Raw genomic sequence first — 23,829 nt, 5'->3', positions numbered from 1 at the left:
TCCAGGGTGAGGGGGATATGGCTGGTTGAAGTGAGTCGTATAGCCTACATCTTCAGGGTGAGGGGGATATGGCTGGTTGAAGTGAGTCGTATAGCCTACATCTCCAGGGTGAGGGGGATATGGCTGGTTGATGTGAGTCGTATAGCCTACATCTCCAGGGTGAGGGGGATATGGCTGGTTGAAGTGAGTCGTATAGCCTACATCTCCAGGGTGAGGGGGATATGGCTGGTTGATGTGAGTCGTATAGCCTACATCTCCAGGGTGAGGGGGATATGGCTGGTTGAAGTGAGTCGTATAGCCTACATCTCCAGGGTGAGGGGGATATGGCTGGTTGAAGTGAGTCGTATAGCCTACATCTCCAGGGTGAGGGGGATATGGCTGGTTGATGTGAGTCGTATAGCCTACATCTCCAGGGTGAGGGGGATATGGCTGGTTGATGTGAGTCGTATAGCCTACATCTCCAGGGTGAGGGGGATATGGCTGGTTGATGTGAGTCGTATAGCCTACATCTCCAGGGTGAGGGGGATATGGCTGGTTGATGTGAGTCGTATAGCCTACATCTCCAGGGTGAGGGGGATATGGCTGGTTGAAGTGAGTCGTATAGCCTACATCTCCAGGGTGAGGGGGATATGGCTGGTTGATGTGAGTCGTATAGCCTACATCTCCAGGGTGAGGGGGATATGGCTGGTTGATGTGAGTCGTATAGCCAACATCTCCAGGGTGAGGGGGATATGGCTGGTTGATGTGAGTCGTATAGCCTACATCTCCAGGGTGAGGGGGATATGGCTGGTTGAAGTGAGTCGTATAGCCTACATCTTCAGGGTGAGGGGGATATGGCTGGTTGAAGTGAGTCGTATAGCCTACATCTCCAGGGTGAGGGGGATATGGCTGGTTGATGTGAGTCGTATAGCCTACATCTCCAGGGTGAGGGGGATATGGCTGGTTGATGTGAGTCGTATAGCCTACATCTCCAGGGTGAGGGGGATATGGCTGGTTGATGTGAGTCGTATAGTCTACATCTCCAGGGTGAGGGGGATATGGCTGGTTGATGTGAGTCGTATAGCCTACATCTCCAGGGTGAGGGGGATATGGCTGGTTGATGTGAGTCGTATAGCCTACATCTCCAGGGTGAGGGGGATATGGCTGGTTGATGTGAGTCGTATAGTCTACATCTCCAGGGTGAGGGGGATATGGCTGGTTGATGTGAGTCGTATAGCCTACATCTCCAGGGTGAGGGGGATATGGCTGGTTGATGTGAGTCGTATAGCCTACATCTCCAGGGTGAGGGGGATATGGCTGGTTGATGTGAGTCGTATAGCCTACATCTCCAGGGTGAGGGGGATATGGCTGGTTGATGTGAGTCGTATAGCCTACATCTCCAGGGTGAGGGGGATATGGCTGGTTGATGTGAGTCGTATAGCCTACATCTCCAGGGTGAGGGGGATATGGCTGGTTGATGTGAGTCGTATAGCCTACATCTCCAGGGTGAGGGGGATATGGCTGGTTGATGTGAGTCGTATAGTCTACATCTCCAGGGTGAGGGGGATATGGCTGGTTGATGTGAGTCGTATAGCCTACATCTCCAGGGTGAGGGGGATATGGCTGGTTGATGTGAGTCGTATAGCCTACATCTCCAGGGTGAGGGGGATATGGCTGGTTGAAGTGAGTCGTATAGCCTACATCTCCAGGGTGAGGGGGATATGGCTGGTTGATGTGAGTCGTATAGTCTACATCTCCAGGGTGAGGGGGATATGGCTGGTTGAAGTGAGTCGTATAGCCTACATCTCCAGGGTGAGGGGGATATGGCTGGTTGATGTGAGTCGTATAGCCTACATCTCCAGGGTGAGGGGGATATGGCTGGTTGAAGTGAGTCGTATAGCCTACATCTCCAGGGTGAGGGGGATATGGCTGGTCGAAGTGAGTCGTATAGCCTACAACTCCAGGGTGAGGGGGATATGGCTGGTCGAAGTGAGTCGTATAGCCTACATCTCCAGGGTGAGGGGGATATGGCTGGTCGATGTGAGTCGTATAGCCTACATCTCCAGGGTGAGGGGGATATGGCTGGTCGAAGTGAGTCGTATAGACTACATCTCCAGGGTGAGGGGGATATGGCTGGTCGATGTGAGTCGTATAGCCTACATCTCCAGGGTGAGGGGGATATGGCTGGTCGATGTGAGTCGTATAGCCTACATCTCCAGGGTGAGGGGGATATGGCTGGTCGATGTGAGTCGTATAGCCTACATCTCCAGGGTGAGGGGGATATGGCTGGTTGATGTGAGTCGTATAGCCTACATCTCCAGGGTGAGGGGGATATGGCTGGTTGATGTGAGTCGTATAGCCTACATCTCCAGGGTGAGGGGGATATGGCTGGTTGATGTGAGTCGTATAGCCTACATCTCCAGGGTGAGGGGGATATGGCTGGTTGATGTGAGTCGTATAGCCTACATCTCCAGGGTGAGGGGGATATGGCTGGTTGATGTGAGTCGTATAGCCTACATCTCCAGGGTGAGGGGGATATGGCTGGTTGATGTGAGTCGTATAGCCTACATCTCCAGGGTGAGGGGGATATGGCTGGTTGATGTGAGTCGTATAGCCTACATCTCCAGGGTGAGGGGGATATGGCTGGTTGATGTGAGTCGTATAGCCTACATCTCCAGGGTGAGAGGGATATGGCTGGTTGATGTGAGTCGTATAGCCTACATCTCCAGGGTGAGGGGGATATGGCTGGTTGATGTGAGTCGTATAGCCTACATCTCCAGGGTGAGGGGGATATGGCTGGTTGATGTGAGTCGTATAGCCTACATCTCCAGGGTGAGGGGGATATGGCTGGTTGATGTGAGTCATATAGCCAACATCTCCAGGGTGAGGGGGATATGGCTGGTTGATGTGAGTCGTATAGCCTACATCTCCAGGGTGAGGGGGATATGGCTGGTTGATGTGAGTCGTATAGCCTACATCTCCAGGGTGAGGGGGATATTGCTGGTTGAAGTGAGTCGTACAGCCTACATCTCCAGGGTGAGGGGGATATGGCTGGTTGAAGTGAGTCGTATAGCCTACATCTCCAGGGTGAGGGGGATATGGCTGGTTGATGTGAGTCGTATAGTCTACATCTCCAGGGTGAGGGGGATATGGCTGGTTGATGTGAGTCGTATAGTCTACATCTCCAGGGTGAGGGGGATATGGCTGGTTGATGTGAGTCATATAGCCTACATCTCCAGGGTGAGGGGGATATGGCTGGTTGATGTGAGTCGTATAGCCTACATCTCCAGGGTGAGGGGGATATGGCTGGTTGATGTGAGTCGTATAGCCTACATCTCCAGGGTGAGGGGGATATGGCTGGTTGATGTGAGTCGTATAGTCTACATCTCCAGGGTGAGGGGGATAATAGCTGCCACCGAGAAGACTGTCTACATTTTCACTGGGACAAAGAAAGCCCCTCACTCTTTCCATTAGCTCCTAACCTTTGAGTGTTTGCTGATCTGAAGGGACACGATAGCTAGTTAACTTGATAGTGATTTGGTGGAACAAAATAGAGAGAAAATAGGCGAGAGAGTTAGCCACCAGCCCATCTAACAAGAACAGCTCTAGGGAGACAAGGAGCAAACAGGCAGTAGACAACAGATGGAGAAAGCAGCCACTGTGTTGGCTTGTAGGAGGGAGGGAGAGAGACCCATATGTTGATTAATTTTCCCTTTTGTACTTGAACTATTTGCACATTGTAATATGACATTTGAAATGTCTCTATTCCTCTGAAACTTTTGTGAGTGTAATGTTTTTATTGTTTATTTCAATTTTGTTTATTATCTATTTCACTTCCTTTGGCAATGTAAACATATTGTTTCCCTTGCCAATAAAGGCCTCTGAATTGAATTGGAGGGAGGGAGGGAGGGAGGGGTGTCGGCAGCCTCACAGGCAGACAGACATCAAAGCCTCCTGGTCCTCCACTGAATGTCCGTGTTTACCCTGGCCTGTCTGGGGATCAGGCTGTTCATACCTGCCTGAGTAGAAAACAGCTCAGCCCACTGGCCCTCTGCCAGGACCCCAAACCAAAACAATAACCCACTGGCAGCATGCGGGCAGACATCTGTACTCACTCGCTCTTAGGTCTCAGTGCAGCACTATCTATTACAGAACAAGATGTCAGTGAATCAGAGAAGGAGTAGAAGGGAGGAGTTGAAGAGAGAATGGAAGAGACAAAAGGACAGAGAGATCAACTGAAGAGTATGTGGAAGTACAGTTAGAAGTTAGAGAGAGCAGTCTCTTGCACTTAACAGGGCATCCCTCTCTCTCACTCTCCTCGCTCTCTGTCTCTCCCTCTCCTCTCTCTCTGCCCCAGTGCAACCTGGTCTGTAGCTAATGGGTAGACTAACAGATTGCCATATAAGGCGGTGTGGTGTGTGGAAAGAGCAGCTGTAGACTGGAGGAGTCATGAGCAGAGCAAGGGGCTGTGCAGACATATATACTGTAACAACCACCTTGGATCCACGCAATCCTTCTTTTAAAAGATCTGCCAATGCCACTTAACATGCGAAAACCCAGAGACAATAATATACATAAATGTGGGAATTTGATTCCTCCAGGATCTGAACCCAGGATCTGAACCCACGACCTTGGTGTTGCTAGTTGCTATTGTCTCACGTGTTTGATACACGGCAACCTGTTCGATCTCACTCATCTACAAATCACCTTTCATTGAAAACATTAAGGCCCCCATTAAGGCCCCCAGATGTGTGTTTCTTACCTGTTTGATACACAGCAGCCTGTCGTTGGTCTGCTGGATGTGCCGATCCATTGACGGCAACGCGTTCATCTTGATGACTGCTTCCTGTCCTCTAGCCTAACGTGACGCCATCAACATTCTGGAAGACAAAGAGAGATACAGCTTGGTTAGGACAGGTTCTTTACAGGGAAAGAGACAGATACAGCTTGGTTAGGACAGGTTCTTTACAGGGAAAGGCAGATGGATACAGCATGGTTAGGACGGGTTCTTTACAGGGAATGAGACAGATACAGCTTGGTTAGGACAGGTTCTTTACAGGGAATGAGACAGATACAGCTTGGTTAGGACAGGTTCTTTACAGGGAATGAGACAGATACAGCATGGTTAGGACAGGTCTTGAGACAGAGAGATACATAACATTGTTAGTAGAGAGCATACTTCCGGGTTGGAGCGAGTAGTCGCATTTCGCTTCGCTCCACAGGTAGTATTACATTTCATTTCATTTCATTACAGTACAACGGTTTGATTTGTCTGATCTTAGCTAGCTACATAGCCGTCTTTGTATCAAAGATAATTGTGTAGTTTAGAGTAACTATCGAGGTTAGCTAGCCAGCTATTTTCGTCCGCCGCGCCACCGTTCTCCTACCTAGTCAACACTGCTAGCTAGCCAGCTAGCCAACTTCTACCGAATAGCAGCACTGTAGAAACTATTACATTACAACGGAACGACTTGACTAGTGTAGTGTTAGCTAGCTACATAGTTGTCTTTGCTGTCTTTGTATCTAAGATAATTGTGTAGTTTAGAGTAACTATCGAGGTTAGCTAGCCAGCTATTCTCGTCCGCCGCGCCACCGTTCTCCTACCTAGTCAACACTGCTAGCTAGCCAGCTAGCCAACTTCTACCGAATAGCAGCACTGTAGAAACTATTACATTACAACGGAACGACTTGATTAGTGTAGTGTTAGCTAGCTACATAGTTGTCTTTGCTGTCTTTGTATCTAAGATAATTGTGTAGTTTAGAGTAATTATCGAGGTTACCTAGCCAGTTATCGAGGTTACCTAGCCAGCTACACTTTCAAACAAAGTCAACAACGCAGCCACTGCTAGCTAGCCTACTTCACCAGTCAGCAGTACTGTATCATTTTAATCATTTTAGTCAATAAGATTTTTGCAACGTAAGCTTAACTTTCTGAACATTCGAGACGTGTAGTCCACTTGTCATTCCAATCTCCTTTGCATTAGCGTAGCCTCTTCTGTAGCCTGTCAACTATGTGTCTGTCTATCCCTGTTCTCTCCTCTCTGCACAGACCATACAAACGCTTCACACCGCGCGGCCGCGGCCACCCTAACCTGGTGGTCCCAGCGCGCACGACCCACGTGGAGTTCCAGGTCTCCGGCAGCCTCTGGAACTGCCGATCTGCGGCCAACAAGGCAGAGTTCATCTCAGCCTATGCTTCCCTCCAGTCCCTCGACTTCTTGGCACTGACGGAAACATGGATTACCACAGATAACACTGCTACTCCTACTGCTCTCTCCTCGTCTGCCCACGTGTTCTCGCACACCCCGAGAGCTTCTGGTCAGCGGGGTGGTGGCACTGGGATCCTCATCTCTCCCAAGTGGTCATTCTCTCTTTCTCCCCTTACCCATCTGTCTATCGCCTCCTTTGAATTCCATGCTGTCACAGTTACCAGCCCTTTCAAGCTTAACATCCTTATCATTTATCGCCCTCCAGGTTCCCTTGGAGAGTTCATCAATGAGCTTGATGCCTTGATAAGCTCCTTTCCTGAGGACGGCTCACCTCTCACAGTTCTGGGTGACTTTAACCTCCCCACGTCTACCTTTGACTCATTCCTCTCTGCCTCCTTCTTTCCACTCCTCTCCTCTTTTGACCTCACCCTCTCACCTTCCCCCCCTACTCACAAGGCAGGCAATACGCTTGACCTCATCTTTACTAGATGCTGTTCTTCCACTAACCTCATTGCAACTCCCCTCCTAGTCTCCGACCACTACCTTGTATCCTTTTCCCTCTCGCTCTCATCCAACACTTCCCACACTGCCCCTACTCGGATGGTATCGCGCCGTCCCAACCTTCGCTCTCTCTCCCCCGCTACTCTCTCCTCTTCCATCCTATCATCTCTTCCCTCTGCTCAAACCTTCTCCAACCTATCTCCTGATTCTGCCTCCTCAACCCTCCTCTCCTCCCTCTCTGCATCCTTTGACTCTCTATGTCCCCTATCCTCCAGGCCGGCTCGGTCCTCCCCTCCTGCTCCGTGGCTCGACGACTCATTGCGAGCTCACAGAACAGGGCTCCGGGCAGCCGAGCGGAAATGGAGGAAAACTCGCCTCCCTGCGGACCTGGCATCCTTTCACTCCCTCCTCTCTACATTTTCCTCTTCTGTCTCTGCTGCTAAAGCCACTTTCTACCACTCTAAATTCCAAGCATCTGCCTCTAACCCTAGGAAGCTCTTTGCCACCTTCTCCTCCCTCCTGAATCCTGAATCCTCCTCCCCCTCCCCCCCCCTCCTCCCTCTCTGCAGATGACTTCGTCAACCATTTTGAAAAGAAGGTCGACGACATCCGATCCTCGTTTGCTAAGTCAAACGACACCGCTGGTTCTGCTCACACTGCCCTACCCTGTGCTCTGACCTCTTTCTCCCCTCTCTCTCCAGATGAAATCTCGCGTCTTGTGACGGCCGGCCGCCCAACAACCTGCCCGTTGGACCCCATCCCCTCCTCTCTTCTCCAGACCATTTCCGGAGACCTTCTCCCTTACCTCACCTCGCTCATCAACTCATCCTTGACCGCTGGCTACGTCCCTTCCGTCTTCAAGAGAGCGAGAGTTGCACCCCTCCTGAAAAAACCTACACTCGATCCCTCCGATGTCAACAACTACAGACCAGTATCCCTTCTTTCTTTTCTCTCCAAAACTCTTGAACGTGCCGTCCTTGGCCAGCTCTCCTGCTATCTCTCTCAGAATGACCTTCTTGATCCAAATCAGTCAGGTTTCAAGACTAGTCATTCAACTGAGACTGCTCTTCTCTGTGTCACGGAGGCGCTCCGCACTGCTAAAGCTAACTCTCTCTCCTCTGCTCTCATCCTTCTAGACCTATCGGCTGCCTTTGATACTGTGAACCATCAGATCCTCCTCTCCACCCTCTCCGAGTTGGGCATCTCCGGCGCGGCCCACGCTTGGATTGCGTCCTACCTGACAGGTCGCTCCTACCAGGTGGCGTGGCGAGAATCTGTCTCCGCACCACGTGCTCTCACCACTGGTGTCCCCCAGGGCTCTGTTCTAGGCCCTCTCCTATTCTCGCTATACACCAAGTCACTTGGCTCTGTCATATCCTCACATGGTCTCTCCTATCATTGCTATGCAGACGACACACAATTAATCTTCTCCTTTCCCCCTTCTGATAACCAGGTGGCGAATCGCATCTCTGCATGTCTGGCAGACATATCAGTGTGGATGACGGATCATCACCTCAAGCTGAACCTCGGCAAGACGGAGCTGCTCTTCCTCCCGGGGAAGGACTGCCCGTTCCATGATCTCGCCATCACGGTTGACAACTCCATTGTGTCCTCCTCCCAGAGCGCTAAGAACCTTGGCGTGATCCTGGACAACACCCTATCGTTCTCAACTAACATCAAGGCGGTGACCCGTTCCTGTAGGTTCATGCTCTACAACATTCGCAGAGTACGACCCTGCCTCACACAGGAAGCGGCGCAGGTCCTAATCCAGGCACTTGTCATCTCCCGTCTGGACTACTGCAACTCGCTGTTGGCTGGGCTCCCTGCCTGTGCCATTAAACGCCTACAACTCATCCAGAACGCCGCAACCCGTCTGGTGTTCAACCTTCCCAAGTTCTCTCACGTCACCCCGCTCCTCCGCTCTCTCCACTGGCTTCCAGTTGAAGCTCGCATCCGCTACAAGACCATGGTGCTTGCCTACGGAGCTGCGAGGGGAACGGCACCTCCGTACCTTCAGGCTCTGATCAGGCCCTACACCCAAACAAGGGCACTGCGTTCATCCACCTCTGGCCTGCTCGCCTCCCTACCTCTGAGGAAGTACAGTTCCCGCTCTGCCCAGTCAAAACTGCTCGCTGCTCTGGCACCCCAATGGTGGAACAAACTCCCTCACGACGCCAGGTCAGCGGAGTCAATCACCACCTTCCGGAGACACCTGAAACCCCACCTCTTTAAGGAATACCTAGGATAGGATAAAGTAACCCTTCTAACCCCCCCCCCCCCCCCACCCCCCCCTTAAAAGAGTTAGATGCACTATTGTAAAGTGGTTGTTCCACTGGATATCATAAGGTGAATGCACCAATTTGTAAGTCGCTCTGGATAAGAGCGTCTGCTAAATGACTTAAATGTAAATGTAGTACATACAGTTGAAGTCGGAAGTTTACATACACTTAAGTTGGAGTCATAAAAAACTCGTTTTTCAACCAGTCCACAAATTTCTTGTTAACAAACTATAGTTTTGGCAAGTCGGTTAGGACATCTACTTTGTGCATGACACAAGTCATTTTTCCAACAATTGTTAACAGACAGATTATTTCACTTATAATTCACTGTATCACAATTCCAGTGGGTCAGAAGTTTACATACACTAAGTTGACTGTGCCTTTAAACAGCTTGGAAAATTCCAGAAAATTATGTCATGGCTTTAGAAGCTTCTGATAGGCTAATTGACATCATTTGAGTCAATTGGAGGTGTACCTGTGGATGTATTTCAAGGCCTACCTTCAAATGCAGTGCCTCTTTGCTTGACATCATGGGAAAATCAAAATAAATCAGCCAAGACATCAGAAAAAAAATTGTAGACCTCCACAAGTCTGGTTCATCATTGGGAGCAATTTCCAACCGCCTGAAGGTACCACGTTCATCTGTACAAACAATAGTACGCTAGTATAAACACCATGGGACCACGCAGCCGTCATACCGCTCAGGAAGGAGACGCGTTCTGTCTCCTAGAGATGAACGTACTTTGGTGCGAAAAGTGCAAATCAATCCCAGAACAACAGCAAAGGACCTTGTGAAGATGCTGGAGGAAACAGGTACAAAAGTATCCATATCCACAGTAAAACGAGTCCTATATCGACATAACCTGAAAAGCCGCTCAGCAAGGAAGAAGCCACTGTTCCAAAACCGCCATAAAAAAGCCAGACTACGGTTTGCAACTGCACATGGGGACAACTGCACATGGGGACAAAGATCGTACTTTTTGGAGAAATGTCCTCTGGTCTGATGAAACAAAAATATAACTGTTTGGCCATAATGACCATCGTTATGTTTGGAGGAAAAAGGGGGAGGCTTGCAAGCCGAAGAACACAATCCTAACCGTGAAGCACGGGGGTGGCAGCATCATGTTGTGGGGGTGCTTTGATGCAGGAGGGACTGGTGCTCTTCACAAAAACGATGGCATCTTGAGGAAGGAAAATTATATGGATATATTGAAGCAACATCTCAGGACATCAGTCAGGAAGTTAAAGCTTGGTCGCAAATGGGTCTTCCAAATGGACAATGACCCCAAGCATACTTCCAAAGTTGTGGCAAAATAGCTTAAGGACAACAAAGTCAAGGTATTGGAGTGGCCATCACAAAGCCCCGAAAATTTGTGGGCAGAACTGAAAAAGCGTGTGCGAGCAAGGAGGTCGACTAACCTGACTCAGTTACACCAGCTCTGTCAAGAGGAATGGGCCAAAATTCACCCAACTTATTGTGGGAAGCTTGTGGAAGGCTACCTGAAACGTTTGACCCAGGTTAAACAATTTAAAGGCAATGCTGCCAAATACTAATTGAGTGTATGTAAACTTCTGACCCACTGGGAATGTGATGAAAGAAATAAAAGCTGAAATAAATCATTCTCTCTACTATTATTCTGACATTTCACATTCTTAAAATAAAGTGGTGATCTTAACTGACCTAAGACAGGGAATTGTTACAAGGATTAAATATCAGGAATTGTGAAAAACTGAGTTTAAATGTATTTGGCTAAGGTGTATGTAAACTTCCGACTTCAACTGTAAGTAATCTTGGAACCCAGAACCAAATCTAAAATGTGCTAAGTAGCTACTTGATTACTGGATTTATGTTTCACTGCAATCCAGTTATGTTGAAAACAACAACGTTAATGATGATGATCATCACCTACATGAACATAATCTAACAAAAATAATGTTGCTGTTGGCTATCACCTACGTGAACAGCTCATCCTACAAACTCCTGGCCCCAATTACACATCGCTCAGGGGGGAGAGGTCCCCCACAAAGCCCTCTGTGACGTCCCCGTACGCATTATCTCCCAGTAAAAAGACAGACAGGCAGCAGCACACCTCCTGTTTAAGGTTATCAATACTGTCTGCCCCTCTGATTTACTAGTACTGCTACTCCTCACAGCAGATAATACAGCCTCTCTCTCTCTTTCACTCGTTCTGTTGCTTTCTCTCTCTCTGTCTCTTTTTCTCCCTCATTCCCTCTCTATCTCCATCCCTCTCACTCTACCTTTCCCCTCGATCTCACTATTTCTCCCCCTCCCTCCCTCCCGCCCTCCCTCTCTACCTCTGTAATTGATGTGGTCAGGGTGGCTCAGAGGGAGAAGACGATGGATTAATAGGTGTAGTGGTGGTAAATCAGTCACTCCTCCATCCCTCAATCATGCCACGTTTATCTCCATCACAGCTACAAATTCCTCCATACAAAGAACACTGCGAAACAACCCCCCATGATGCAGTGGGGTAGCCAGGGTTCTACAGCGCTGCTCAGAGCTGATAAAGGCTTAAGTTTATGATACCATGCTGAGAAGCAGAAAGGAATGGGTGGAGAGGGGAGAAGGAGAGGGAGAGAGGGAGAAGGGAAATGGAATGGAAAGACTAAGGAAGATAGGATGGAGGGAGAAAGGAAAAGGGTGGAAGAGAAGGTGAGAGTGGCAGGATGGAGGAAAAGAGAGGGAGAGAAAGTGTGGGAGGAAAAGAGAGAGAGAAAGTGAGTGAGGAAAAGAGAGGGAGAGAAAGTGAGTGAGGAAAAGAGAGGGAGAGAAAGTGAGTGAGGAAAAGAGAGGGAGAGAAAGTGAAGGAGGGAAAAGAGATGTTGCTCAGCTCAGGAGCTTTGGGGACTGGATTTTATTGCATTCAAGGCTTGGGAGGAGAACACACACACACACACACACACACACACACACACACACACACACACACACACACACACACACACACACACACACACACACACACACACAGAAAGTAATAGAGTTGTAATGAAGCACTTTCATTAAGCTCCAAGGTAAAACTTTAAAGGTACACTAATCTGAGGTAAAACTTCATAGGGACACTTATCTGAGGTAAAACTTCATAGGGACACTTATCTGAGGTAAAACTTCAAAGGGACACTTATCTGAGGTAAAACTTCAAAGGGACACTTATCTGAGGTAAAACTTCAAAGGGACCCTTATCTGAGGTAAAACTTCAAAGGGATACTTATGAGGTAAAACTTCAAAGGGACACTTATCTAAATATAGTCCACTCAAAGGAGTATATAGCCCACTCAAAGGAGAATATAGCCCACTCAAAGGAGAATATACCCCACTCAAAGGAGAATATAGCCCACTCAAAGGAGAATATAGCCCACTCAAAGGAGAATATAGCCCACTCAAAGGAGAATATTATCTATTAAAAGTATTGCATTTGTTTTGAGACATCACTTGCTGAGGACATGTGAAAATGTTGGACAAAACACGGAAAAACCAGATCCGTGATTCATTATGATCCAAAACACACAACATAATCTACTGTAACATTCAGTACGTTTACATGCACAGTAATAATTCCATATTAACTGATTATGGCAGTAGACAGATTATGAAATAGTCATGTAAACACCTTCCTCTGCTTATCTTAATTGGTGTGAGGTCAAAATCAAAGTAAGCATACGGCGATTTAAACTCCTGGTTTTCTGAGCAACGGTTTGAATTATTAGGACATGTAAACACCTTAATCGACGTTCCAGCGGTGTGTTTGATCTGCGTATGTGCTAGCACCAGCCGAGAGCCTCCCTCTTTAGTGCGAGGAAGTTCAGAACAACTGAATGCATGTGTCTTAAAGGTAGTTTTCACATAAAAACCTTTATATGTCCGAAATCAGAATCAAATATGCTTTCCAGAAATAACATGTTCGTTGTGGTGGAATGTTTGTTTTCAGATTGCCATCAGGTGGCCTGATTTCAGATGTGTCCATGTAAACAGGTTTATTAGGGAAATTGTTTTTCTTGCAAAGCATGTAAAAATGTTTTATCTAACTATTATATTAATCTGACTATCCACAATAATCACATTATTGTACGCATGTAACCGTACTCAGTGTCTTTGTCAGGTAAAAGTGCAAATCTTGTGGAAGGGCAGTGAAGACGATCAGTGCTACAAAACTGGAGGAACAGTGTCCTCAGAACAGACAGCGCTGGCCGCAGTTACAGATAGGTTCCAGCAGGCGTCTCCACACTCTCTCCCACTGCAGCCCTTCCCAGCCTCCTCACATCATATCACTCTGTCTGCAGTCTACTAAGGGATCCCGTAAGAGTTTACAAGCAACCTCTTAGACCTGCAGCCAGGCACACCTACAGCCAGGCACACCTGCAGCCAGGCACACCTGCAGCCAGGCACACCTGCAGCCAGGCACACCTACAGCCAGGCACACCTGCAGTAGATCAGTGCACCACTCGCAGGGACACACAGATCAGTTGACCCCTAGTAGGGCACACTCCAACCCTCCTCCCCCAACGCAGCCCTTCATACTTGAAAACAAGGAAACCTGCAGCCAGGCAGACCTGCAGCTAGACAGATCTGCAGCCAGGCAGACCTGCAGACAGGCAGACCTGCAGCTAGGCAGACCTGCAGCCAGGCAGACCTGCAGCCAGGCAGACCTGCAGCTAGAAAGACCTGCAGCCAGGCAGACCTGCAGCCAGGCAGACCTGCAGCCAGGCAGACCTGCAGCCAGACAGACCTGCAGCCAGGCAGACCTGCAAGCTAGGCAGACCTGCAGCTAGGCAGACCTGCAGCTAGGCAGACCTGCAGCTAGACAGACCTGCAGCTAGGCAGACCTGCAGCTAGGCAGACCTGCAGCTAGGCAGACCTGCAGCTAGGCAGACCTGCAGCCAGGCAGACCTGCAGCTAGACAGACCTGCAGCCAGGCAGACCTGCAGCCAGGCAGACCTGCAGCTAGACAGACCTGCAGCTAGGCAGACCTGCAGCCAGGCAGACCTACAGCTAGGCAGACCTGCAGCCAGGCAGACCTGCAGCTAGGCAGACCTGCAGCCAGGCAGACCTGCAGCCAGGCAGACCTGCAGCCAGACAGACCTGCAGCCAGGCAGACCTGCAGCCAGGCAGACCTGCAGCCAGGCAGACCTGCAGCTAGAAAGACCTGCAGCCAGGCAGACCTGCAGCCAGGCAGACCTGCAGCCAGACAGACCTGCAGCCAGGCAGACCTGCAGCTAGGCAGACCTGCAGCTAGACAGACCTGCAGCCAGGCAGACCTGCAGCCAGACAGACCTGCAGCCAGGCAGACCTGCAAGCTAGGCAGACCTGCAGCTAGGCAGACCTGCAGCTAGACAGACCTGCAGCTAGGCAGACCTGCAGCCAGGCAGACCTGCAGCTAGGCAGACCTGCAGCTAGGCAGACCTGCAGCCAGGCAGACCTGCAGCCAGGCAGACCTGCAGCCAGGCAGACCTGCAGCTAGGCAGACCTGCAGCCAGGCAGACCTGCAGCCAGGCAGACCTGCAGCCAGGCAGACCTGCAGCTAGGCAGACCTGCAGCCAGGCAGACCTACAGCTAGGCAGACCTGCAGCCAGGCAGACCTGCAGCTAGGCAGACCTGCAGCCAGGCAGACCTGCAGCCAGGCAGACCTGCAGCCAGGCAGACCTGCAGCCAGACAGACCTGCAGCCAGGCAGACCTGCAGCCAGGCAGACCTGCAGCTAGGCAGACCTGCAGCTAGACAGACCTGCAGCTAGACAGACCTGCAGCCAGGCAGACCTGCAGCCAGGCAGACCTGCAGCTAGGCAGACCTGCAGCCAGGCAGACCTGCAGCTAGGCAGACCTGCAGCCAGGCAGACCTGCAGCTAGGCAGACCTGCAGCCAGGCAGACCTGCAGCTAGGCAGACCTGCAGCTAGACAGACCTGCAGCTAGGCAGACCTGCAGCTAGGCAGACCTGCAGCCAGGCAGACCTGCAGCCAGGCAGACCTGCAGCCAGGCAGACCTGCAGCCAGGCAGACCTGCAGCTAGGCAGACCTGCAGCCAGGCAGACCTGCAGCTAGGCAGACCTGCAGCCAGGCAGACCTGCAGCTAGACAGACCTGCAGCCAGGCAGACCTGTAGTAGATCAGTGCACCACTCACAGGGACACACTGACTCTCCAGCCCTCTACCAATGCTCCACTGCCTGACCTTGTGGCTACTGATGAACTGTTTCCCCTTCCGACCCTAAACTGACCTCTAACTACTACTACAGAACTAGGAAAAGAGAATTGGAAAGATTGAAAGGGATGGAGAGAAATGGAAAGAGAAAGGGAGAGGGCTTGAGCCCCCCCCTCTCTCCTTAACCCACCCCCCTCTCATCAACCTCTCTCTCGGCTCAACCCCCTCTCTCTGCACAACCTCTCTCTGCCTCTCTTTCTCTCCATCTCCCCCCTGTAGGCGATGCCTTTGTTTGTGATCTCTATAGCAGGAACCTCCACGTCTGAAGGAAACCAAGCGAGGAGAAACATGGTTCTTCAGGGAGGGAGGGAGCTTTGTTGTAGCATCCTGTTCTGTTTCTGTGAAGTAGGGAGGTTGTGTTAATTCTTTCTGTCTCACTGTCCAGGTTAACGCATGGTCCTTCTCTCCAACCCAATCTCCTCTCTTCTCTGTCTCCTCTCCAATCTCCTCTCTCTCCAACCCTCCTCTCTTTCCTCTCCAATCCCCTCTCTCTCCAACCCGCCTCTCTTCTCTCTCTCCTCTTCAATCTCCTCTCTCTCCAACCCTCCTCTCGTTCCTCTCCAATCTCCTCTCTCTCCAACCCTCCTCTCTTCTCTCTCTCCTCTTCAATCTCCCCTCTCTCCAACCCTCCTCTCTTCTCTCTTTCCTCTCCAATCTCCTCTCTCTCCTCTCCAATCTCCTCTCTCTCCAACCCTCCTCTCTTCTCTCTCTCCTCTCCAACTCTCCTCTCTTCTCTCTCCTCTCTCCTCTCCAATCTCCACTCACTCCAACCCTCCTCTCTTTCCTCTCCTCTCTCTTTCCTCTCCAACCCTCCTCTCTTCTCTTCTCTCTCTCCTCTCCAATATCCTCTCTTCTCTCTCTCCTCTTCAATCTCTCCTCTCCAATCTCCTCTCTCTACAACCCTCCTCTCTTCTCTCTCCTCTCCAATCTCCTCTCTCCAACCCTCCTCTCTTTTATCTTCAATCTCCTCTCTCCAACCCTCCTCTCTTTCCTCTTCAATCTCCTCTCTCTCCAACCCTCCTCTCTTCTCTCTTTCCTCTCCAATCTCCTCTCTCTCCAACCCTCCTCTCTTCTCGCTCTCCTCTCAAATCTCCTCTCTCTCCAACTGTCCTCTCTTCTCTCTTTCCTCTCCAATCTCCTCTCTCTCCAACCCTCCTCTCTTCCCTCTCCAATCTCCTCTCTCTCGACCCTCCTCTCTTCTCTCTTTCCTCTCCAATCTCCTCTCTCTCCAACCCTCCTCTCTTCTCTCCAATCTCCTCTCTCACCAATCTCCACTCACTCCAACCCTCCTCTCTTTCCTCTCCTCTCTCTTTCCTCTCCAACCCTCCTCTCTTCTCTCTCTCCTCTCCAATCTCCTCTCTCTCCAACCCTCCTCTCTTCTCTTTCTCCTCTCCAATCTTCTCTCTCTCCAACCCTCCTCTTTTTCCTTTCCAATCTCCTCTCTCTCCAACCCTCCTCTCTTCTCTCTCTCCTCTCCAATCTCCTCAACCCTCCTCTCTTCTCTCTCTCCTCTCCAATCTCCTCTCTCCAACCCTCCTCTTCTCTCTCTCCTCTCCAATCTCCTCTCTTTTCTCTCCAATCTCTACTCACTCCAACCCTCCTCTCTTTCCTCTCCTCTCTCTTTCCTCTCCAATCGTCTCTCTCTCCAACCCTCCTCTCTTCTCTCTTTCCTCTCCAATCTCCTCTCTCTCCTCTACACTCTCCTATCTCCTCACCCTCCTATCTTCTCTCCACTCTCTCCTATCTTCTCTCCACTCTCTCCTATCTTCTCTCCACTCTCTCCTATCTTCTCTCCACTCTCTCCTATCTTCTCTCCACTCTCTCCTATCTTCTGTCCTCTCTCCCCCAGCTTCCTCTCCTGTCCATGCACCGAATGCAACAATCAATATTGTCCAGGGAATGTTAACATCATGGTTGCCATGGATAGGCCATTCTATTAGAGGAAGAACATTTGTAGAGGTACAGAAAAAGAATAAGACTCGAGTCTCAACTCCATGGATGGTCGAATGTGTGTGTGTCTGTCTCTCCATATCTCACCTCCACATGAGGGTCTGATGTACCGACGGTCGCAGGTGGTAGACGTGATTACTGACGGCGAGGTTGTGTTCCAACCGGAAAGGTTCCAATACCACACCGTCCCGGACCGGGAAGGTCAACCGCAGCTCCTCGTTGGGATTGGCTGATTGGAGCGGAGAGACAGGACAGGAAGATAGGACGTCAGCTTTCCGTTTAAATGTATCTGTGGTATCTGTGGTAGTGGGGTTAGAGTTGTATACTGGTTGATTAACAGTCACACATACAGTAGACAGTGGCTGGGGCACCAGGATGTCACTGGGTGGTATTACCCTGACTAACACATGGCTGTACATTCCTATGGTAAGATGCTATAGGAGTCAACAACAGCCATGTATCAGGGCAGCATGTAGTAGTGATCGGGGTTGGGCTCAATTCCATTTCATTCCCAGTCAATTCAGAAAGTAAACCAAATTCCAATTCCAAATGTTCCCAATTAAAAAGCGTTGAAGAGAATTGGAAATGTAGTTTCATTGTACTTCCTGAATTGAAAAGGAATTGAGCCTAACCCTGGTGATGTAGTGGACGAGTCGTGTCTCAGTGGCTTTGTACTGTATCTCATGAAATGGAAATAGAAACATCAATGTTCTGCTAATACTTGTTGGACAGGCTGTGTTGTATTTTCAGCCACAGGTATCTAAAGAGCTACTGATAGCATGGAATAGCTCTGCTGTGTGTGTGTCTGTGTGTGTGTCTGTGTGTGTGTGTGTGGTGTGTGTGTGGTGTGTGTGTGTGCATAATTACATACTGTACATTCACACACACTATATATACAAAAGTATGTGGACACCCCTTCAAATGAGTGGATTTGGCTACTTCAGCCACACCGTTGCTGACAGGTGTATAAAATCAAGATCACAGCCATGCAATCTCCATAGACAAACATTGGCAGCAGAATGGCCCGTACTGAATAGCTCAGTGACTTTCAACGTGGCACCGTCATAGGATGCCACCTTCCCAACAAATAAAATTTAATCAAATCAATTTTTTTGTCAAATGCGCTGAATACAACAGGTAGACCTTACCGTGAAATGCTTACTTACAAGACCTTAACCAACAATGCAGTTCAAGAAATAGAGTTAAGAATATATTTACTAAATAAACTAAAGTATAAAAATAAAATAAAAAGTAACACAATAAAATAACAATAATGAGGCTATATACAGGGGGTAGCAGTACCGAGTCAACGTGCGGAGGTACAGGTTAGTCGAGGTCATTTGTACATGCAGGTAGGGGTAAAGTGACTATGCATAGGTGAGAGGTGAGATCTTGCATGGAGCCCCAGACCGAGGGTGATTGACCGTCATCTTGAACTTCTTCCATTTTCTAATAATTGCGCCAACAGTTGTTGCCTTCTCACCAAGCTGCTTGCCTATTGTCCTGTAGCCCATCCCAGCTTTGTGCAGGTCTACAATTTTATCCCTGATGTCCCTACACAGCTCTCTGGTCTTGGCCATTGTGGAGAGGTTGGAGTCTGTTTGATTGAGTGTGTGGACAGGTGTCTTTTATACAGGTAACGAGTTCAAACAGGTGCAGTTAATACAGGTAATGAGTGGAGAACAGGAGGGCTTCTTAAAGAAAAACGAACAGGTCTGTGAGAGCCGGAATTCTTACTGGTTGGTAGGTTTTCAAATACTTACGTCATGCAATAAAATGCAAATTAATTACTTAAAAATCATACAATGTGATTTTCTGGATTTTTGTTTTAGATTCCATCTCTCACAGTTGAAGTGTAACTATGATAAAAAATTACAGACCTCTACATGCTTTGTAAGTAGGAAAACCTGCAAAATCGGCAGTGTATCAAATACTTGTTCTCCCCACTGTAGATATTAAACAGTGAGTAGCAGCAGTGCGAAAACAAAGGGGGGCTCCTGGATTGCAGGAAGCTTGGCCCCAGTGATGTACTGGGCCGTACGCACTACCCTCTGTCGCACCTTAAGGTCAGGTGCAGAGGAGTTGCCATACTAGGCGGTTATGCAACCGGTCAGGATGCTCTCGATGGTGCAGCTGTAGAACTTTTTGAGGATCTGGGGACCTATGCCAAATCTTTTCAGTCTCCTGAAGGGGAAAAGGTGTTGTCGTGCCCTCTTCACAGCTGTCTTGGTGTGTTTGGACCATCATAGTTTGTTGGTGATGTGGACACCAAGGAACTTGAAACTCTCAACCCACTCCACTACAGCCCTGTCGATGTGAATGGGGCGTGTTCGGCCCACCACACTGCCAGGTCTCTGACCTCCCTATAGGCTGTCTCGTCGTTGTTGGTGATCAGGCCTACCACTGATTGTGATTGTGTTGGAGTTGTGCACGGCAACGCAGCCGTGGGTGAACAGGGAATACAGGAGGGGACTGAGCACCACTGAGGAGCCCCCGTGTTGAGGTTCAGTATGGCAGATGTGTTGATGCCTACCCTTAACACCTGGGGGCGGCCCGTCAGGAAGTTGCAGAGGGAGGTGGTTAGTCCCAGGGTCCTTCGCTTACTGATGAGCTTTGAGGGTACTATGGTGTTGAACGCTGAGCTGTAGTCAATGAACAGCATTCTCACATAGGTGTTCCTTTTGTACAGGTGGGAAAGGGCAGTGTGGAGTGCGATTGCGTCATCAGTGGATCTGTTGGGGCGGTAGGCGTGGGTCAAAGTTTTCCGGGATGAGTGGGTTCAGGGTTTCCGGTGTTGATGTGAGCCATGACCAACCTTTCAAAGCACTTCATGGCTACCGATGTGAGTGCTACGGGGCGGTAGTCATTTAGGCAGGTTACCTTCACTTTCTTGGGCACAGGGACTATGGGGGTCAGCTTGAACCATGTAAGTATTCTCCTCGCTCTACTCTCTCTTCTCTATTTCCCTCCCTTCTTCTCCATCTCCCTTCTCCTCTCCTCCCTTCCCTTCTCTCTCCTCTCCTCTCTTCTCCTCCATTTCCCTTGCTTCTCCTCTCTCCTCTCCACCTCCCTCTCCTCACCTCCCTCTCCTCTCCTTCTCTCCACCTCCCTCTCCTCCCTTCTCTCTCCTCTCTTCTCCTCCATTTCCCTTGCTTCTACTCTCTCCTCTCCACCTCCCTCTCCTCTCCTTCTCTCCACCTCCCTCTCCTCTCCTTCTCTCCACCTCCCTCTCTTCTCCTCTCCTCCCTTCTCCTCCCTCTCTTCTCCTCTCCTCCCTTCTCCTCCACCTCCCTCTCTCCCCTCTTTCTTCTATTTCTCTCGGCTCCTGCTGGAAAGTACTGGAAAATCCCTGAGATGAAAGCACAGCTAGCTACTCCATGTCCTCACTATCAAAATAACACAGATAAATAATAGTTCATGTTATCTGATCTCAGAGCAGAAACAGTCATGTCCATCACTGTCTGAGATTATAAAACAGCTTGCTGGGCTACTCTGCTTCAACACTTCTTTCCAAGGATGATACATTCATTAAAAAGTACTGGAAACTAATTTTGAATTGTGGATAATAATGGGTTTTTCAGGGTACATAGTTTTAGTCCCAAAATGCGTTTTCAAGCTTTGTGTGTGTGGAGTTGCAGGTGAATTGCCTCTACAATAACCTCATCAGCTATGTCGAGTTCCACTTACCAGTGGAGCAAAGCAAGGCTTACACACACACACACACACACACACACACACACACACACACACACACACACACACACACACACACAAAGAATTATGTTGTGCATTTAACAAGCCTTAAAAAGCGACAGGAGGCCGTGGTGAATTATAATAACTTACCAAACCACAAAACCACACACTGCAGTGAAGCTACTACAAACACACACAATGTACCCTGCAATGAGCCCAACAACCTGAGGGGTAGTGGGGCAAATAATTACTGCTCTGACACAAAAGCTCCGTAATATAAAATCACTGGAGAATGGCGGGGGGGGGGGGGGGGGGGGGGCAACAACACTGCAGAGGAAATGATATGTCTTCATAATCACACACAAACACACAAGCACGCTCACACACACACGTGAGTGATTTATTATTCCAAATGCAGTGTAAATATGAGAGAAGACAGTCTGGGCCTGACTGCTGATCAAGGATCAGTTTTGCCTTTTAGATCCTAATGAATAACACAGGAGGGAAATGATCCTAGATCAGCACTCCTACCCTGTGACATTTTGCATACAGTCCCATTGGTCTGAGTAGCATGGTGAGAGTGACAGCATTATTCAATAGTCTGAGAGAGAGGAGTGAAGCTACACTACATGACCAAAACTATGTGGAAAGGGAAAGGGGGATACCTAGTCAGTTGTACAACTGAATGCATTCAACTGAGGACACCTGCTAGTCGAACATCTCATTCCAAAATCATGGGCATTAATATGGAGTTGGTTCCCCTTTGCTGCTATAACAGCCTCCACTCTTCTGGGAAGGCTTTCCACTAGATGTTGGAACATTGCTGCGGGGACTTGCTTCCATTCAGCCATGAGCATTAGTGAGGTCGGGCACTGATGTTGGGCGATTAGGCCTGGCTCACAGTCGGTGTTCCAATTCATTCCAAAGGTGTTCGATGGGGTTGAGGTCAGAGCTCTGTGCAGGCCAGTCAAGTTCTTCCACACTGATCTCAACAAACCATTTCTGTATGGACCTCACTTTGTGCACGGGGGCATTGCCATGCCTTCCCCAAACTGTTGCCACAAAGTTGGAAGAACATAATCATCTAGAATGTCCCTGTATAATGTAGCATTACGATTTCCCTTCACTGGAACTAAAGGGCCTAGCCCAAAACATGAAAAACAGCCCCAGACCATTATTCCTCCTCCACCAAACTTTACAGTTGGCACCATAAATTGGGGCAGGTAGTGTTCTCCTGGCATCCGCCAAACCCAGATTGGTCCGTCGGACTGATTCATGACTCCAGAGAACGCGTTTCCACTGCTAAAGAGTCCAATGGACGAAAGCGTAACACACCTCCAGCTGACGCTTGGCATTGCGCATGGTGATCTTAGGCTTGTGTGCGGCTGCTTAGCCATAGAAAGTCATTTCATGAAGCTCCCAACGAACAATTATTGTGCTTATGTTGCTTCCAGAGACCATTTGGAACTCAGTAGTGAGTGTTGCAACCGAGGACAGATGATTTTGAGCTTGTGTGGCCTACCACTCTGTGGCTGAGCTGTTGTTGCCCCTAGCCATTTCCACTTCACAATAACACTTACAGTTGACCAGGACAGAACTAGCAGGGCAGAAATTTGACAAACTGACTTGTTGGAAAGGTGGCATCCTATGACGGTGCCACGTTGAAAGTCACAGAGCATGACGGTGCCACGTTGAAAGTCACAGAGCATGACGGTGCCACGTTGAAAGTTACAGAGCTCTTCAGTAAGGCCATTCTACTGCCAATGTTTGTCTATGGAGATTGCATGGCTGTGTGATAGATTTTATACACCTGTCAGCAAAGAGTGTGGCTGAAATAACCGATTCCACTAATTTGAAGGGGTGTCCACATACTTTTGTATATATAACGTCTAGAGTTCGACCGATTATGATTTTTCAACGCCGATACCGATACCGATTATTGGAGGACCGAAAAAAGCCAATACCGATTAATCGGCCGATTTTTAAAATGTATTTGTAATAATGACAAATACAACAATACTGAATGAACACTTATTATAGCTTAATATAATACATCAATAAAAATCAATTTAGCCTCAAATAAATAATGAAACATGTTCAATTTGGTTTAAATAATGCAAAAACAAAGTGTTGGAGAAGAAAGTGAAAAAGTGCAATATGTGCCATGCTAACGTTTAAGTTCCTTGCTCAGAACATGAGAATATATGAAAGCTGGTGGTTCCTTTTAACATGAGTCTTCAATATTCCCAGGTAAGAAGTTTTAGGTTGTAGTTGTTATAGGAATTATAGGACTATTTCTCTCAATTCGATTTGTATTTCATATACCTTTGACTATTGGATGTTCTTATAGGCACTTTAGTATTGCCAGTGTAACAGTATAGCTTCCGTCCCTCTCCTCGCCCCTACCTGGGCTCGAACCAGGAACACATCGACAACAGCCACCCTCGAAGCAGTGTTACCCATGCAGAGCAAGGGGAGCAACCACTCCAAGTCTCAGAGCGAGTGACGTTTGAAACGCTATTAGCGCGCACCCCACAAACTAGCTAGCCATTTCACATCGGTTACACCAGCCTAATCTCTGGAGTTGATAGGCTTGAAGCATTGCGAAGAGCTGCTGGCAAAACGCAGTAAAGTGCTGTTTGAATGAATGCTTACGAGCGTGCTGGTGTCTACCACCGCTCAGTCAGACTGCTCTATCAAATCATAGTCTTAATTATAACATAATAACACACAGAAATACGAGCCTTAGGTCATTAATATGGTCGAATCCGGAAACTATCATCTCAAACAAAACGTTTATTCTTTCAGTGAAATACGGAACCGTTCCGTATTTTATCTAACGGGTGGCATCCATAAGTCTAAATGTTCCTGTTACATTGCACAACCTTCAATGTTATGTCATAATTACGTAAAATTCTGGCAAATTAGTTCGCAACGAGCCAGGTGGCCCAAACTGTTGCATATACCCTGACTCTGCGTGCAATGAACGCAAGAGAAGTGACAC

The 23,829-nt window shown here is 48.8% G+C and overlaps 1 protein-coding gene across 1 annotated transcript in view; it reads right to left on the bottom strand.

The window, feature by feature from the left end:
* LOC120037656 (zinc finger MIZ domain-containing protein 1-like) overlaps positions 1-17,624 on the bottom strand; it is a 66,330-nt gene extending 48,706 nt beyond the window's left edge. The window contains exons 1-2 of the mRNA XM_038983652.1: positions 17,220-17,624; positions 4,742-4,859 (exon numbers count right to left, since the gene is read on the bottom strand). Coding sequence (XP_038839580.1) covers positions 4,742-4,810 — 69 coding nt within the window. The 5' untranslated portion in view covers positions 4,811-4,859; positions 17,220-17,624. The remainder of the gene's footprint in view (positions 1-4,741; positions 4,860-17,219) is intronic.
* Positions 17,625-23,829: the final 6,205 nt, after the last annotated feature.

The sequence above is a fragment of the Salvelinus namaycush genome, unplaced genomic scaffold, assembly GCF_016432855.1.
Source record: "Salvelinus namaycush isolate Seneca unplaced genomic scaffold, SaNama_1.0 Scaffold180, whole genome shotgun sequence".
Lineage (NCBI taxonomy): Eukaryota > Metazoa > Chordata > Actinopteri > Salmoniformes > Salmonidae > Salvelinus > Salvelinus namaycush.
This window is presented reverse-complemented; position numbering and strand designations above follow the sequence as displayed.